The sequence below is a fragment of the Ceratotherium simum genome, chromosome 2 (genome assembly GCF_057802395.1).
Source record: "Ceratotherium simum simum isolate JZ-2026a chromosome 2, ASM5780239v1, whole genome shotgun sequence".
Classification (NCBI taxonomy): domain Eukaryota; kingdom Metazoa; phylum Chordata; class Mammalia; order Perissodactyla; family Rhinocerotidae; genus Ceratotherium; species Ceratotherium simum.
Window position 1 is genome coordinate 23,777,227 of NC_141901.1, and position 19,492 is coordinate 23,796,718.

General features: G+C 35.9%; 1 protein-coding gene across 1 annotated transcript in view; it reads right to left on the reverse strand.

Moving 5' to 3' along the window:
- Window positions 1-500: 500 nt before the first annotated feature.
- Window positions 501-19,492, reverse strand: part of RPS6KC1 (ribosomal protein S6 kinase C1) — a 178,245-nt gene continuing 159,253 nt past the window's right edge. Inside the window, exons 13-15 of the mRNA XM_004424901.3 lie at window positions 13,849-13,931; window positions 12,770-12,865; window positions 501-3,324 (exon numbers count right to left, since the gene is read on the reverse strand). Of these exons, the coding sequence (XP_004424958.1) occupies window positions 3,214-3,324; window positions 12,770-12,865; window positions 13,849-13,931 (290 nt within the window). The 3' untranslated portion in view covers window positions 501-3,213. The remainder of the gene's footprint in view (window positions 3,325-12,769; window positions 12,866-13,848; window positions 13,932-19,492) is intronic.

The window sequence follows — 19,492 nt, forward strand, 5'->3', positions numbered from 1 at the left end:
AAATCTTAAAAGGGAGATTTAAATATATTATCAAGAATTTAGTTATCATAACACAAAAGTTGAAAAGATCTAGGTCTCAAAAAGTATTAACTCATATCATAGTTAAAACAAATTGCTAAAATGATGGCATTCTTTTTTACTCTCAGGGAGTTTCACTTACCCATCTGTGAAATACAAATGGGAGATTTTCAGATCATATCTTAAGACAGGTGATATACCATAATGTTACTGGCAACCTGCTGGAAAAGCTCTCTCATAAAGAGCATAGTAGGGCGGGCCCTGTGGCTTGGTGGTTAAGTGCGCGCACTGCGATGCTGGTGGCCCGGGTTCGGATCCCGGGTGCGCATCGAGGCACCACTTCTCCGTTCATCCTGAGGCCGAGTCCCACATACAGCAACTAGAAGGATGTGCAACTACGACACACAACTATCCACTGGGGCTTTGGGGGGAAAAATAAAATAAATAAAATCTTTAAAAAAAAAGAGCATAGTAAAATAATAGTCAATGACATTGGTAATTTCATATAAAAATATAAAATCAAATGAGAGTAGGCACTTGAACAGAGGTTTGTACATTAATGTTCATAACGACATTGTTCCCAATAGCCAAAAGGTGGAAACACCCAAACATCCATTCACAGATAAACGGCTAAACAAAATGTGGTATTACATGCAATGGAATATTACTCAGCCTTAAAAAGGAATGAAATTCTGATACATGCTATAGCATTGATGAACCATGAAAACATTATGTTAAGTAAAATAATCCAGACACAAACAAATATTACATGATTCCACTTATATGAGAGACCTAGAAGAGTCAAATTCATAGAGACAGAAAGTAGAACAGTGGTAACTAGGGGCTGGGGGGGTGGAAGAATGGGAAGTTATTGTTTAATGGGTACAGAGTTTCAGTTTGGGATGATTAAAAAGTTCTGAAATGCATAGCAGTGATGGTTGAATAAAAATGTGAGTCTACTTAATGCCACTGAATTATATACTTAAAGTGGTTAAAATGGTAAATTTGATGTTATGTATATTTTACCACATTAAAAAAATCAAATGAGAAATACTAAGTGGGAAGTTCTTTTATGATTTTGACCCATATGACATATGCTTAAAAAAAAATACAAAAAACAACAACAAATAGTATCACCCATAGCATTAGAAATACTAATATTTCTAATATACATCATCAAATAAAAGCAGACTTGGGTTCATCACCCCAAAGCCATTTATCCTGTGTGTTTATTACTAAAATAATTCCTGTCCACCATGATTATGAATAATGTATTCACATTTACCACAAGTTCCAATCAAACATACAGAGAGAAATTGAAGCAATGGAATTGTGTCAACACACTGACACAGCAACCATCTGTTGACATTACTGTCCTCTGAATCCAAGGGACCAAAATCATGTGGTAGGGCTGGGAGCTTCACCTTAGCTGTGAAGTCCTACTTTCATGTCATAGGGCACTTCTGGAAGGAAGCTCTGTAATGGCCAGCTCTAACTACTTGCAGATTTCCTACTAGTCCTACACAGGAAGTCATCCTTGTGTCTCACCTGCATGAGTTCCTGTTATGAGGCCAGGGGCTGGTAAGTTGAAATCCAGTTCCAGGGACTGATGTCATCTTGACTGAGCTGTGATCCTGGTGACCTGTTCCCCATCCTGGTGTTGTTGCAGTCCTTCAGCTGGGGTTCAGGTTATAAGGGGACCAAAAAGGAAAAAGGGGGAGTAGGGTAACAGAAAAAGGAAAAATGCTTGCACATTTCCTTTGTTTCATTAAAGTATTTGCTGCTTCCATTTAATTTGATGGGAGGACCTGGGTGATGGCAGATGGAAGCTGTACAGATGCTCTTGGAGGAGGGGTGGGCTCTCACACAGATCTCAAAAATACAAAGGATTAGAAGATACAGAAGACTTTCATTATTTCTGGTGACTCCTAACTTGGAAATAGTGACTTATTTCTTCTTCTCTGGATAAAGTTTAAAAAACAGACATTAACACCTTTAAAACATTTGAAAATTGTTGTAAACAATGCATGACTATGGGAGCTATCTTAGCAACATGAAAGAAATAATACACGTTTGGAAATGTGTAAATACTCATATTCTTTCTACACAATGTCAAGTAGATTAGGAGGTCAAATCTGGAAATCCCATCACTATAAGTAACAAAATAGGATTGCCATTCAATGCCACTTAGACGAGATCCTTTGGTTCTTAGTATAGGCAAGCCAAAAAACTAAAATAAAGTCAAGCAGCAGAAGAAGCAGAAGTTGCTAAAATTCCAAAATAAAAGGAAGAGAGGCCTTTTTAAAAAAAATCTTAAGCAATTAAATGGAGAGATTTAAATTTTTACCACATTTATTTTACATCATGATTTCTTAGTCATTAAGTTGATACAATTTGGGGAAATAAATACTTCCTTCCCTTTTTTGTTGCTTACGTTTTAGCAGGGGTAAAAAGAACAGAATATGAGAGAATAGGCAAAGGGTGTAGGAAGTGGAAAGATGAAGTTGAAGAGAGAGACGGTGAGCGTTTGTAGGAACCTTCTGTAAGCAGTGTCAACCAACAACGTACAAAGTTGACAACATCAAGTGTTTTCTTCTCACGTGGACTTCTGAAATATGAAACAATATCAGGCCACATTCAACACACATTAGTTATAGAGCATTGTGGTACAGGTTTCCTATCAGACATGATGTGTATATTCTTTTTTTCTCACTTTTTAAGCTCCACAGATGACATTACTCATGAAGCAGTTTTCATATATTATTCAGCAAATATTAATTTGATCATATAACCCAATCTTGGTTAGCAGTTAGCTGCCATGTAAAGGTCCTCCTCTCAAGTAACACTTAATTCTACACTTGGAGCTTCACGTCAGAGGAAGTTCTTGAAGGGCATTCCTCTTTCAGTTGGGTTTACAACTTATCTGCAATACCATTTAAATGCAGATAAAACAAGGGACACACCTGCTTAAAGGTATGTACATAACAGCTCCTTGCAAACTAGCCAATATCTTGTCCAGAAAGTAACTGTAAAGCAATTGTTTTCTTTCAGCCTTTTTCTTCCCCCATTTCCTCTAACGGTCTTTATCCCAAAGCTTTGGTGCTCCACAAGTGACCATGAGGCAGAGCTGCCTCTGTGCTGGAGGCGCCCGTCACAGAGAAGATCAGAATGTGTGCAGATTATCCTGCATTATGTTCATCTCATCAGTTCTGCCCAATCCACGGGGGTAAAAAATGGATGAGATTTGATATCTTCAACACCAGCAACTCCAGCACCAAGTCGCTCCACAGGGTTGAACTGCAAGAGCTAAAAAAGAGGGATTTAGTGAGTAACAGGAATCCAACTGGCGAATCAAAGGAAAACAAAAATATATAAAAGAAAAGAACTTTTAAATTCAACCCCAGTGACAAATGGACTTCATTAATAGTCAACTGACTATATTTCCTTGAAAGGGAGCTATGTCTAAACACCACTCTAGCTGTGGGATGGTGGGAGATATCTGAGTTTACAGCTTTTCAAATGATTTGAAACATGACCTGAGTAACTCACTTTGTTTCTCTCATCCTCATTTAGTATAACAGGATAGCTACACCTATCAATTTCCTATTCAAAAAGTATATCGTGACATTAGACATTGCACCAAATTCTGAGAGATCCCGTTCCTTTCATGATTAGAAAGTTTAAGAAGCACAGTAAGTCTTTCAACTCCTAGTGAATTATGTATGCACTGAGACTAAACTTGACCTCAAGTCTGAACAAGCTAATTCGTACTCCAAAATCTATCTAGTCTTTGGAATAGCTGACTCACATGGAATAATACGACCCAATGAGGGAAACATGTTTTGACTTCTTCACTAATAGGAATCATGTATAAGATAAGTTAATAGTGTTATATGCAACAGGATTGTTAAGCGTGGGAAAACAGAAGTAGTTATATACAATTACAGTGGATCCTGAGCATGCGGGAAGAATGTGTCTTGACATTGATGTATCCTCAAATTTTTTGTTTTAACAGCTATACTGAGAGATAATTTATACATATAACATAAAACTTGTCTATTTTAAGTGTACAATTCAATGATCCTAAGTAAATTTAAAGAGTTGTGCAACCATCACCATAATCCAGTTTTAGAACACTTTGATTACCCTAGAAAGTTTCTTTATGCTGTTTGCAGTTAATCTTCACTTCCATGCCCAGCCCTAGGCAACCACTGATTTGCTTTCTGTCTCTATAAACTTGCCCTTTCTGGATAGTTCATGTAAATGGAATCGGAAAATATGTTGTCTCTTGCAGCTACCTTCTCTCACTTAGTATAATGTTTCTGAGCCTCATCTACATTGCAGCAGGTATCCACAGTCCACTCCTTTCTATTTCCGAACAGCATTCCACTGTTTGGATATAACATATTTTGTGAATCTATTTACCAGTTAATGAACGTGGACTTTCTAGGTTGAGGCTATAATGAATAATATTGCTATTAACATTCACATATATGTCTTCATGTGGACATATGTTTTCATTTCTCTTAAGGACATTCCAAAGAGTGGAACTGCTGGGTCATGTGGTAAGTTTATGTTTAGCTTTTTAAGAAACTGCCAAACTTTTCTAAAATAGCTGTACCATTTTACACTCCCACCAGCAATGTATGACGGTTTCAGTTTTTCTACATCCTTACCAACACTTGATACTGTCTATCTTCTAGTGGGTATTAGTGGTATCTTATGGTTTTAATTTGCATTCCCTAATGCCTAATGATGGTGAGCATCTTTTCACGTTCTTATTAGCCATTCACATAGCTTCCTTGTTGAATCTTTGCCTATTTTACACTGAGTTGTCTGCTTATTCAGTTATGAGTTCTTTATACATTCTGAATACAAGTCCTTTATCAGCTACATGATTTGCAAATATTTTCTCCCAGTCTGTGGCTTATCTTTCATTTTCTTACTGATGTCTTTTGAAGTGCAAAAAGTTTTTAATTATAATGAAGCCCACGTTATCAATTTTTTTCTTCTATGGATCATGATTTTGGTGTCATATCTAATAACTCTTTGCCTAACCCAAGGTCATGATGATTTCCTCCTACGTTTTCTTCTACAATTTTTATGGTTTTAGCTCCCATATTTAGGTCTATGAGCTATTTTGAGTTAATTTTTGCATATGGTATAAAGTAAGGGTCTTAGTTCATTTTGGTTTTAGCACGTAAATATTTGATTTTCCCAGCACCATTTGTTGAAAAGACTATTTTTTCACAATTTTGCTAATCTTTTCAAAGAATCAACTTGTGATTTCCTTGATTTTTCTTACTTTTCTCTTTTCTATTTTCATTGATTTCTGATTTCTTTCTTCTGCTTACTTTGGATTTACTTTGCTTTTTATAGTTTATAGTCTTTTTCTAGTTTCCTAAGGTGGAAGGTGAGATTCCTTTTTTTACGACCTTTCTTCTTTTCTGATGCAGTAGTCCCACCTTACCTTCAGTTTCACTTTCCACAATTTCAATTACCCGTGGTCCACCGTGGTCCAAAAATATTAAATTGAAAATTCCAGAAATAAATGATTTATAAGTTTTAAATTGCACACCGTTCTGAGTAGCATGATGAAATCTTGTGCTGTCCTGCTCTGTCCCGTCCAGCACGGGAATCATCCCTTTGTTCAGTGTATCCATGCTGTATAGTCTACCCTTCCATTATTCACTTAGTAGCCATCATGGTTATCAGATCGCCTGTTGTGATACTACAGTGCTTGTGTTCAAGTAACCCTTATTTTACTTAATAATGGCCCCAAGCAAACAGTAGTGATGCTGGCAATTCAGATATGCCAGAGAGAAGCTGTGAAGTGCTTCCTTTAAGTGAAAAGGTGAAAATTTTCAACTTAAGAAAAGAAAAAAAATCGTATGCTGATGTTGCTAAGATCTACAGTAACCTTTATTACAGTATATTATAATTGTTCTATTTTATTATTGGTTATTATTGTTAATCTGCCTAATTTATAAATTAAACTTTATGATAGGTATGTATGTATAGGAAAAAACATAGTACATATAGGGTTTGGTACTATCCATGGTTTCAGGCATCCACTGGGGGGTCTTGGAATGTATCCCCCACAGAGAAAGGGGGACTACTGTATAGGTGTTTAAAGCCATAGATTTTCCTCAAGAACTGACTTAGCTGCATCTTATAAATTTTGTGTGTTTGTTCTCATTCTGATAAAAACATTTTCTAGCTTCTCTTGGTATTTCTTCTTTGACTCATAGGTTATTAGAAATGTGTTGTTTAATTTCTAAATATTTGTGAATTCACCAGATCTCCTCCTGTTGATGATTTCTAATCAAATGTTATGGTCAGAGTATATTGCAGGATTTTAATCCTTTTAAACATTCAAACTTGTCTTATGGCATAGCATATGATCTATCTTGGAGAAGGTTCCATGTGTATGTGATAAGAATGTATTCTGCAATCATTGTTCTATATGTGTCAGAGTTGTCTAATAATGTTATTTGAGTCTGGTCTATATCCTTGCTGATTTTCTATCAATTATCAAGAATGGGTATTGAAGCCTCCATTTATTATTATTGGACTGTCTATTTTTCCCTTCAATTTGGTCAGGTTTTGCTTCATATGTTTTGAGGCTGTTATTAGAGCATATACATTTATAATCATTATATCTTTCTAAGTATTGACCCTTGTATCATTATGAAACATCTGTCTTATCTCTAGTAAGTCTCTTGTCTTCACATCTATTTTGTCAGGTATTTGATGCAGCCACTCCAGCTCTCCTATAGTTACTGTTTGCATGGTTTATCTTTTCCCATCCTTTTTCTTTCAACCTATTTGTGTCTTTGAATTTAAGGAGTGTCTCTTGTACACAGAAGATAGTTGGATCTTATTTTTTACCCAGTTTAACAATCTCTGTCTTTTGTTTGGTATGTTGAGACATTCACATTGAATGTAATTATTGATATAGTGGGTTACATTTGCCATTTTGCTACCTGTTTTCTACATCTACTGTCTTTTTTGTTTCTCTTTTACTGCCTTCTGTTGTGGCAAATACTTTTTACTGTACTATTTCAGTTCCTATATTAATTTTCTTTTACTATTTTTTTAGTGGTTGCTGTAATATGCTTCTTAATTTATCACAGTCAACTCCAGATTAATACTAATAATTCCCATGAAATGTAGAAACTTTGCTCTACTATAGCTCCATTCCTTCTACCTCTTTTGTCTATTACTGTCATACATATTACATATTACATCTATATATTATAAACCCAACAGCGCAATGTTATAATTACTGCTTCATACAATCTTATGTCTTTTAAAGGAAACTGAGATGAGAAATAAGAAAAAATATAGCCTTTTATATTAACTCATATTTACCATCCCAGAGTTCCTCATTTCCTCCTATGGATTCAAGTTACTATCTGGTGTCATTTCCTTTCAGACCTGAAGGACTTCTTGTATTATTTCTTGTAAGTCAGGTCTGGTAGCAATGAATTCTCTCAGTCTTTATTTGGGAACTTCTTTATTTCATCTTCATTTTGAAGGATAATTTTGCTGGATATAGAATTCACGGTTGACAGTTACTTCCTTTCAGCACTTGGAATATATCATTACACTGTCTTCTGTTTTCCATTGTTTTTGATGAGAAGTCAGACATTAACGTTCTCTTATATACAATGAGTTGTTTTTCTTTTGCTGCTTACAAAATTTTCCTCTTTGTTTTTGTCTTTCAACAATTTGACTACAATATTCTAAGTGGGGTTCTCTGTATTTTCTGCCTTGGGGTCCAGTGAGCTTCCTGGATGTATATCAATGTTTTTCATCAAATTTGAGACATTTTCAGCCATTATTTCTTCAAATATTTTTGTTGCCCCTTTCCCTCTTTGCTCTCCTTCTGGGACTCCTATTATATGTATATTGACATATTTGATTTTGTCTTACAGGTCTCTGTAGCCCTGTTCATTTTTCTTCAATTTTTTTGGTCTTTTTTCAGTTTGGATAATTTCTATCATTCTATTTTCAAGTTCATTAATGCTTCTTTCATCTACCTCAAATTTGCTGTTGAGATGCTCCAGTGAATTTTTTTCCTCCTAGTGAATTCTTCATTTCATTACTGTACTTTTCAACTTGAAAATTTCTATTTGGTTCTTTTTTTTAAAATATAATTTCTATTTCCTTATTGAAAATCTCTATTTGTTGATCCATCGTTGTCATACTTCCAATTCTTTAAACATGGTTTCCTTTAGTTCTTTGAATATATTTATAATAACTGCTTTGAAGTCTTTATTAAACCCAAAATCTGGAGACACTCAGAGACAATTTCTATTGACTGCTTTTTTTCGCTGCATATGGGTCATACTTTTTTGTTTCTGTGTATATCTTATAATATCTTGCTGAAAACGGGACATTTTAGATAATATATTTTAGCAACTCTGGGTCTGATTTTTTTCCCACAAAGACTGTTACCATTGCTGTTGGTTGGTTTGTTCTTTGTTTGGTAACTTTTTTCACCTAGATCTGTAAATCTGCTTCCCCCACCCCACTGTAACAAGCAGCTGTTGATATCTCTGCTCATTTTTGTTCTTGTTTTTATTTTTAAGCTTGGCTTCCTAGGGGTGATCCCTGCATCTGCATAGCTTAGTGGTCAACCAGTGATTGAAAAGAGGTTGCATTCAAATACTTCAGCCACTAAAGCTTCCCATCTGCCTATAGACAGGAGAACACATTCAAACTTTAGGCCACATTCAAGTCTGCCCTGGTTTTTTCTCTCCTCTGGAATCTTTCCCTGCTCCTATAGACATGCATGCCTCAGGGTTGGTCCTCATGGCCTGCCCCAGTCTGGCAGAACACTTACACCTGACCATGCAGGGAAGAGAGACTGCGAGCAGCTCCAGGCAAGAATGCCACAGAGTCCCACTGTTCTTTTCCAAGGTTCAGCTGTTTTTCAAGCATAAACACTTTTCAGATTGTTGTATGCCTCTGATCCATTTCCAGAGCACTGAGACGGTTGTTTTTGCCAATTCTGTCCAACTTTATAATTTCCTTTTTTGAGGGGAGAATTTGCCAACTTCCTCATACAGCGACAGCCATTCAAAATTGAGAATATTTCTATAGCAAATAATTTTTTCCACAGAATTTAGCCAACCGCAACTGAAATATTTAAATGATTTCTTTGCATTAATGGTTCTATACATACAGGAAATCCCACTATTCAAATTTAACCAAAATTTCTATTTATTTTTTTCCTTTATTTCTATTTTTTTCAGTCATGATTCATTAATTATTTGTTTGAAAAGTATCACCTGATTTCCTATTATGGGCCAGTTCACTACCTTTTTAAGACCTTTTCACCAGTATCACCAGCAGTTGCCTCACTGTTATGTTAGCAGCCCTGTAATTCAACTACATGCTTCATCAAATTACAAAGTACTATATGTCATGAACCTTCAATATTGTCCTACCAATAATAATACAAAACACTTATGTGACACTTACTGTGTGCCAAGCATTATTCTAAGTGCTTAACATGGGTTAATTCATTTAACTCATAACAACTCTATAAATATCTACTATTATTATCTCTATTTTATAGATGAGAAAACAGAGACTTGGGGAAATTAAACAACTTGTTTAAGATCATATGAGTAGTAAGTAGCAAAGATAGGATATGGATTCAGGCACTATGGCTCCAGAACCCATGCTCTTAACCACAACATTATACTGCCTCATGAGTGTGTGACCTGCAAATGCCAAGAATCTAGTACTTTACTTTGATATTACCAAATCCACAAGGAGTGAAGCACATACTTCAAAAGACTGTACTCACAGTCTTTTCACTTGAAATTATTATATCTAGCTTCAAAATGACTACTATTTATTAAAGCTAACTGCTCAAAGAATTATATTAGCAGTTGCTAAAATGTGTTAAGAGAAAAGCTGCTTTTATAAAACAAACATCATAAAAATATCCTAAATGTATCAAATCCATTTTCAAAATCAGACAATTCATGTCTACTGACGGAAATGTGGAAGACCTCAGACACCTTAATATAAATCTAAAATGTCAAACATTGGTAAAAGTTAACTATAACTATAGCATATTTTTTAATATTTCAGGAAACATATCAGTTTTTTCTCCTTTGTTACAATTGGCTGTTCCACCCCCATTCTTTCCAAAACATGACCTCATTATAAAATTCCTATAAAGGTTCATATTTTGACTTTTACTCAAGTCAATTTACTTAGTTCATGGAGTCCTCTATAAATTTGCAAGCATAAATCTATAGGCCAAAGTATAATTGTTTTACCCATGACTATCGTATGCATTCTGCAATTTTAAATACTATACCAGGCCTCAAGAGAGATCACACAAAAATTCTATTGCTTAAGAGAACGTGTCAGCCAGTGGCAAAGCCAAGATAGTCACTACTAACCTCCTTTCTCCTGAAGAATAGGCAATAAAGCTGAGCAATAAAGGCACAGAAATTTGTTTTGAAGATCTTTTTCTCATATAATATTTTTCAACTGACAAAGCAACTGTGTCATAATTAACTAACTGTATACTGTGAAGTACAAACATACATGCTCTGAGGATTTGTAAAATGTTAAGTATCTTTTTTTAAATTGCATTTAAAATGTAACCATGTTTACTTTAGCACCATTCGCTTGACTAAGATGGGTACAGGGGATTATGTCTAGGAAGAAAGCAAGGGGGTAAAAGACCAAAGAGAGGAAAATCTCCCTAAAGCAGAATAATTATTTCCATATAAATCATTCTGTAATTTTTTAAAATGACCTCTCTGACCTGTGAGGTAGTGGAAGAGGAAAGTCAAAATGACAAATTGCTAATCATGCCAAGAGACCCCTTTTCCCTTTCCTGATGATGTTTCCTCAACATGACTGGTAGTTTCCTTAGGCAGGCCAATGATAGCATGCTGATTTACTGTCTAAGCTGTATACATCTATAGTGGGGGATTTAACATACCTTAAACATACAGTCCTTTACAACACAATTTCTAATATGGACAGGAGCAGCAGACCTTTAGAAATTAATGCAGGGAATTCTACTCTCAGTATTATATAAGAATGACTACTTCTTTAAGGAAGAGAAACAAAAAATAGCAGTTGTTAGCCTTCCTTAAATTATTTACCAAAAAAAAAACCTTTGAATTTACCTTGTTGTGCCACAACAAATAAAATGAAATCAAATGAGTAGCTGTCCTTTTTTCCCATTACGATGAAATGTTTTATGTATCTTTGCATTACCTCTTAATCTTTTTGCAAAGTGCTCAGGGTATTCTCATCGCAGTATTTCCAACCTGATTATGTTTCTTTATATTTTACTTACTCTGGGCATTAATCTTCCTGAAGCACAACTCTGATCCTTTCACTTTTCTGCAAGAAAACTTCAAACCTCGATTTTTTACTGAATTAAATATTATCACTCTACCCTAGTGTTCATGGTAATAGAACCCTGTAAGAACCCCAACTTATTTTTCTGCACTCATCTATTACTACTATTCATCCCTATATTCATCCCGTCACTCTAGATAAACCAAACTTTTGATTTCCCAAATTCAGTCTTTCGGACTCCTTCCTTTGTTGAAGCTGTTCATTCCACCTAGTCATTCCCCCTACATCCAACCCTGCCATGCCCAAATTCTGTCTGAGGCTCCAAAAAAATAACATCCACTGCACAAAACTTTCCTAATACGACCACTGCATCAACTTATAACCCCTCCTTATCTTGACTTGCCAAAGTATTTTTTAAACCTCTCTGACAGCCTTTATCAAATCCATCTGTGATATAGTTATTTGTGAGTCTTTCCTTTGTAGCTCACAGCACTGTGCCCTACATATATTTGTTGAATGGAACCAAAATCACTCTTTAAGAGCATACTAGGTAATTTTCTTCTTACTATAGTCTCCCCTCCCCTTTTTCGTTTTTTTTAAATTTTTTTTCCCTGATAAAAGAAATAATTCATGTTTCATTAAACAAAAATTTTAGTTCTTTACTTTTTTCAAATAACCTTTCCCTTTATGTTTTCATAAAAGTATAAGGATCCCAGGACTGACGATTCTTGCTGATTTGCTATGAGCCTATCATACCACAATGGTGACAACCCTCAGTTGACTCACCAAAACTAGAGGAGCATTTTAAATGTGGGGAATCAATTTAAGAAGCTTACTAGAGTTCCAAGCCTACCTCTGGGATACTGAACTTTAACTATCAATTGTCTCTTTCCTCAAAGCCACCAGAAATGCACTAACTGACACCAATGCCCAAGTTCCATAAATGGATGAAGCTAGGAGTGATCTAACTTGGCAAGATTTTCTACCACCACTTCTCTCCTAAGCAACCTGAGTAGCCCATTCCTATTTATAAATATGAATGAAAGATTGAAAATAGCCATTCATACATGGTTACAAAATGTAACAGCAAAAATACAGCAGCTCCAGACAGGCTAAAAGCAATAGCACTTAAATCTCACACCTACACAAATATATGGAAGTGACTAAACATTAGCCTGGATTTTCAAAAAAAACTTTTAATACCAATAAGCTTTAACTGTTCTCTCCAACCTCACCAATACTTAGATAACAGCAGAAGCCTGAAGATATACAGTATTAGTTCTGAATTTGTAATTAGTAATGGGTCTTTCGTGCCCCAAACTAATTTCTTTAAGGTTTTGGAGCTGTAGGCTCTGCTAATTGGCATGGTTGATATACTTGGCCAATAGGTCAATTAAATTACCTGTTGAATGAGTGAGCGAGCCTCTTCAGAGACACATTCTGGCATGTTCAAAGTAGTGTGAGTATTTATTCCCGCTGGATGGCACTCAACCAGTGTCTGAAACAATCAATCAGGTATACTTCTTATCCCAAATAACATCATATTCTGTTCTATCACAGGATTTACGGACAGCAAGTACAGAGAGCTCGACAACCACCTTCACTGGAGGTGTAGTAATCAACATAGTGCCATGTAGGCAGTTTAGGACGAGGGCTATGAGCTACAGAACTTCTGACTGAAATGAAGGCAATCACTGAAATCACATCATAAGCTTATGTTACTAGCTCTTTTCTCTTAGTTATAAAGAGAATGGCTCATAATAGAGAAGTTTACATTACACATAAAAACTAAAAAGGGACTTGATATCTCTGAAACTTTTTAATGTTCTTAAAAACCTTCAAAGTTTAGAATTTCTTAATAATACTTTATATATGTACAGCAATTTATGATTTTAAATGTATGTATAGGTGATTTGTAAATTATACAACAACCTTAGGAGTTCAGTATTACCTACATATTTAAAGTAGATGACTACTTACAAAAATATGACTATTCATTTTCTTTGTTTTCTTGCCAGGAGGCAATCTGCATAATACTCTATCAAAGTCTATTAACCTCAAACATCTTACTTAAAAGTTATTTATCAGAGACAGTATAAACTCTGCCCTTAAGCTAGAACAGGAAAAATTTACAGTATTGAGAAAAAAGATAACATTATCTTTAATATTTACATTAATTTTCTATTCTGTGTAGTCTTATACCTTACTATGTACTAACATTGGGACATAGAATTTTATATGAATTTATTCAATGTAATACAATTCTACAATTGTATTACAATATCTGGAATATCTTAAAATATTAAATATTCTTAAAATATCTGGAATCTTGATAAACTTGCATTTTTCTGCTTTTTTTGATATGAAAGGTTTTCTTACTTAGTCCCTGATCTAACAACTAAAGGCAAAGGCTAAATGTTCTCAATTTGAAATCAAGCTAGCATCTGGGTAAAGTTATTAAACGTTCAGGTCACTGCTTACCTTGCCAGTGAGAAGTTCAAACAGGACAGCACCCAAACTCCACCAATCACAGGCTTCCGTTTCCTCTGTGATTGCTCCAACCTCTAAACACACCAAAAGAGGTTGATATTAAAATTCCAAAGGTCAATGAAACTTTCAAAATTAACATATATTAGCAAGGTGACCTTTTTAATGCTGAGAGAGCAGATACTAAATACTCCTGGGCTTTCAAAATTCCTGCAAGTTACTTATCCCTTTGGTCACCTACTGTGGTTGCATTTTTTTTTTTATGCAGTCATATATTAAACTGAGACATTTGTTCTCTAATTGATAGAAGGACACCTTCAAGACGCTATAGTTAAAAGTTATATAAATCTACTAGATCAGCATTTCGCTCAATTTTTCAAATTCAAGAAAAGTATAGCCAACTCTACCTCAGGGGTCATTTTTTTGGGTGTTTTAGAAATACAGACTCTAAGTTCAGAAGGAACTTCAAAAATCACTTAAACCAGTATTAATTAGCCTTTTAGTTACAGATTAGAAACCAGAGAGGTGAAATGCCTTGTCCAATGTCATATGGTACATCAGCAGCAGAACTAAAACCTAGTTTATAGTATCATCTGTCTCCTATAAAATTAATTGTTTTCAAGTACAGAAGAAGCATGTGAAATGCAAATTTATCCATTTTGTTATTTAGAAGTACAGACAGATATGTTGTTTTAAGCCACAACTGAAACTACTGGCTAAGATAAAGGCTTTTAGAATATCTACAAATTACACTTTTATCTGTGTCATCTCTATATCTCACCAGCCCAAGTTCCCGAAATGTAATATGACTTTTCAGGTGTCATCTTGCAGGTTTCTCCACACAAATCAGCAACAACTCCTCATTTCACCATTTTTGAGGCTTTTAGCCCTTCAATCATGTTTGAGGTCTTCTTGTCCTTTCCCAATGACATTCAATTAGTCACTAAGCCTTGTCAATATCTGCCCTTACATTTCATTTGACTGACGAAATATACTTATTATTTGTCTGCAGGTAGCCCACAACTCATAACAATAATGTTCAAAAGTTTTTAAGTAGTTAGGTTAGTAATAACTGGCAGTGGTGCTCAGGTGCCTAGCCTTTTAACCAATACTTGTAAATCTACTGTGTGGGAGAACCACAAAATTCATAAAATAGCCTCAGTGTGAAGTCCTGAAGCAAAGGTCATGTGGGCCAGAAAAAAAAAAAGGAGCCATTCCTATGCAAAATACTGAAATTACTCCATTTCAGCAACCTTCTTCTACAGCCCTGCACCCACCCTCTTCTTCTGGGTTTCAAATGGCCTGTGTAGAACTTGACCCTTTCAAACTAGACCCTATCTAGTCTTTCCTCTTCCTAATGTGCTTCATGCCAAATCACAACTTCCATTCTCTAACTAGCTGCTCTCTGCTAGGTGGTAAAAAGAAAATATAGACATTTAACTAAAACTACTGTGTGAATGAAAAGTCTCCTAATCCTCCTAGAGCCATTTGCATTTATAAAATAGCAGCTTGTTAAAAAAACTGAGAACTATCTAACAATATAGGTTTAATTACATATATTGTGGCACATCAGTATGATGGAATACTACTATATAAGCATTTTAAATGATGTATTCATACAATGTTTAAGTATATAAGTAAATGTCTGGATATATTAAATTAAAGAAAAGAAGCTACAGAACAATAGAATTCTAATTTTAAAAGTATGTATTTAAAAAAAAGACTGGTGAGAAAATATAACAAAATGTTTTAGTGATTTGCCTCTGGAGTGGTGAGATTTTTATTTTCATTCTTATAAACCTACAGGAATATTCAAGTGGTACAATTTTAAATGTATAGCAAGATGACATGAAAACATTCACGCCCGTTGGAGCAGGGAAGACAAAGCTATGTAGGCCAATCCTCCCTAGGAGTCTGTTTGCCCACACAGTTTCCCCCGCAACTTGAATGTATTATATACTAGAGAGAGCAATGGACTAGGAACCAGAAGTCCTGAGTTAAGAGCCTTGAGGAATTCACTTGATCTCATCCATAACATGAGGGTTAGAGCTAGGGCCTCTAGGTTAAATTCAGCTCTAACTTAAATTCAGCTCTAAATTCTATGATTTTGATACTCAAGGATTTCCAAAAATAGTGATTCTCTTGAAGGACAATTCCTTGGGGGTTCTCATTCAAAGTACTCATGCTACCCCTCCCAGATTCAAATACACTAACCCCACCCCCATTCCCAACCTCCCCACAGAGAGGAGAGCCACTAACACCTTTGGAAGTGTGCTCTAGAAACTAGAAAAATAAAAGAGACATACCATAGTCCTGTCATCAAATATAACCTTTTGCACATTTCCTTCCAGTCTAAAGCAAGCACTAGATTACACTATCTCCTTGTTCAAAACTTTGAAATGGCTTCTTACTAACCATTAAATAACATTCAAATGTCTTGCTTAATCAGGCATGTATATATTCCGGCCCCAATAATGAGGTCTCAACCTATCAGATTCATTCACCCACCATACATAAACAGTACAAACCAGGCACTATGCTAGGCACTTTCCTCCACAGAACTCTCTGCACTGGCCACATTGCTAAATAATATAAAAGTAAAATCAGTTTTCCCACTAGCATAGTTAATGGTTTTATTTTTTAATAACTTTTTCCTCAAGAATTTAAGTTATTCCATTTTCTTTAATCATACAGCAAGCGGTATATATTTCCTAGCTTTACAAAGGTGGTGACTATTCAAAATTCAAGACCAAAATTATTGATCAACCATCTGTTTTGAACGTGCCACCAACAAGCCTCACTTTCCGTGTTTGAATGTTGCTTTGCTCCTAGTAGGCACACACTGCAATAATTATAGTTGCAACAATAAAACAGGAGTTAATGTTTATTGACTGCCTACTATACTGTATGTAAGGAACTGTGTTTAACATTTTACATGAATTATTTAAAATTTCCAAGCAACCTTATGGAGAACTTATTTGGGTAGAGTGACTCTGGAGGAGAAAGAATACTGTATTTGTGTGTCCGGGGAAAAGAGGAATATGTGACCCAGTCAGCTCAGAGAAAGTTGTGAAAATTAACAAGATGGTTAACACAGGGTCTAACAACATGTCCTGAGGCGCTCTAGACCAGAGCCACACCCCAAGTCTCTGCTCATAAAGGTTTCCTGTTAGAATTGAGCAGAGGGTCACTGAATTAAGCCTATGTAATGTAATCAATGGCTAACACAATTTATAATGGCACCTTTTAAATTCAGCAAAAGGTCCAAAGTGCCATCACCAGTGTAGCCTAGACCATCAAAAACTATATGTTAATGCAGTGTCCCATATCACTGCTGGGAATGTGCATTGGGGAGAAATGTGCCACTGTGTGTGTGGCTGGGGGGGGGGGAAGGGCGGTGGTCCTTGAAGCTACCAGATAAGCATAGTGCATCTTCCTGAGCATCAAAGATTTTTATATGTGTGGGAGCGGGTGGGATATTGTTTTACTATTACAAGAAACACAGATCTATTATGAAACAGAATGTAAAATTTGCATAAGATTGGCAGCTAAAAAGACTTCAAAGAAACTCAGGATCATATTTCACTAGTCCCCTGGGGTGCCTATTTCATATTACCTCTACAGTCAGAAGTACTGGGGCAGAAAAGTTTGAGGCACTTCCTGAGGCAGACAAGGTGTATTCCTGTATTGGTTTCTGTGAACTTGCTCAAATAAGGGGTCTAAGAACTAGGTTCAGTGGTTTTATGCTGCTTTGAAATCCCTCGCAGTTTTCTGCCTGCGTCCTTAACAGCTATAATGACCACCCCACTGCCTCAAATGTGGACTGCCACAGTGTCTGATGGGTCCCAACCTGAACGTGAGGCAACACAGACAGCAGCAGGAGACCCAGGTAGGCCCCAAAGCCAGTTCACTTCCAATTCCTCAGTCAGCTCGCTATCCAGTCCAGGACGCACCAGGAGGCACCTGACACGACTGCTGGTGACACTCTAGTACCAGCCACCTTAGTCACTTCTTTCACTCCCCATTTCTTTTTCCATCTTTCCTTATCTTCCCCTCTTCTTCTTTCCCCTGACAGCCTGCTTCCCTTTCCTCTCCCCTCATTTTGTCTTTCTTCCCTCCTCTTGGATGTCATTGGTTAAGCTTCCTAATAGCACTCAGGCCTTCAGAGACTGCTGATCCCAACCTAAGAAAAACTGCTTCTGAAAGTATGAAGGCGAAGAGGCTGAATGTCATCTTCAATCTGCCCGGGCTAGTAAAGAACGATAACAACATTGAGAAAGTCATTTTTTTTCATGGAAATCTGGAAAAAAGACACTGAACAAGTTTCAAAGCCATCTCCTTAACAGTGGAGCTTAAAACGCTGCAAAATGACTTTATATTAAGCAAGGATTCATTAATTAATGTGAAATTGACATCATATCCAACTGTCCTTGATTTTCATAGATGACTCTAAACTACAACAAAAAGTTCTGCATTTAGGTAAGATACAAAGAAGAACTTCCTAACAGATAGGAAGTTTAAATATTAGAACAACTGGAAGCAAGTACTTGCAGAATTTCTTCTTTAGGGTTTTAAAACAGAATTTTCTTTCTCTTTTAGTAATCAGAATAAAGGATTTTGGATGTCTTTTGAACATTCCTTAAGGACCAATAATTCTTAGACTAAAAATTTAAAGATATACCCTGAAATTGCATTGCCAAAAAGAAGCTGAGGTTGTGTGGCTCTCAAAACCACTGCTCTAAAACTGCTTTACTTGCAAAATCTATACAAAAAATGTAAGCATAAATAAGAGTACTGATTTCTACATAAAGCTACATGATAACTACTACAAACACCAGGTGAAGAGTCAGGGACATGTGCCTACTGTCAAAAGTAGAAAATATAAAGAAATACCCAATAAATTTGTGAGGCTATTTTAAAATAAGTATAACATAGTGAAGCTGAGAAGTCCTTTTAAACTCCTACCTTGAATTTTTTAAATCTCTGGGGGAAAAAAGCAGAGAAAACACCTTAAAGGACAAATGCTATCACCGTTTTGTCAATTTTCAAAATATTTTTCCTATAAAACCCAATATGTTAAGTTTCCATGCATGCCCTTTCCCCCACCATTACATTCTTTTTTTTGTTTTTGTTTTGTTTGTTTTTATGTTTTTGCTGAGGAAGATTCGCCCTGAGCTAACATCTGCTACCAATCTTTGTCTTTTTGTATGTGAGCCACCACCACAGCATGGCCACCGACAGACGAGGGGTGTAGGTGCACACTCAGGAAACAAACCCAGGCCAGCGAAGTGGAGCATGCCAAACTTAACCACTAGGCCACCGGGGCTGACCCAGCCACCACTACATTCTATATTTGCAATTTCCAGGGTGGCAAATAGTATCCTTATTCTCTGCAAGTGCAGCAGTACTATAGGCACTCAGCAAAATGATCAGGGGGAAAAATAAACTATTCCCTAAGAAAACAAATTCTCAAATGATTCCCACAAAAACTCAAAAAGAGATGGTGATATCAAAGAATCCTGGATTTTTGTCTTTGAGTCAAAGAAATGTATTGACAGGGCTCCAATCATGCTACTGTTTGAGCCTGGCTGGGTATGTCACTTAGCTTCTCCAAAAATGAGGACAGCCAGACCTCTAA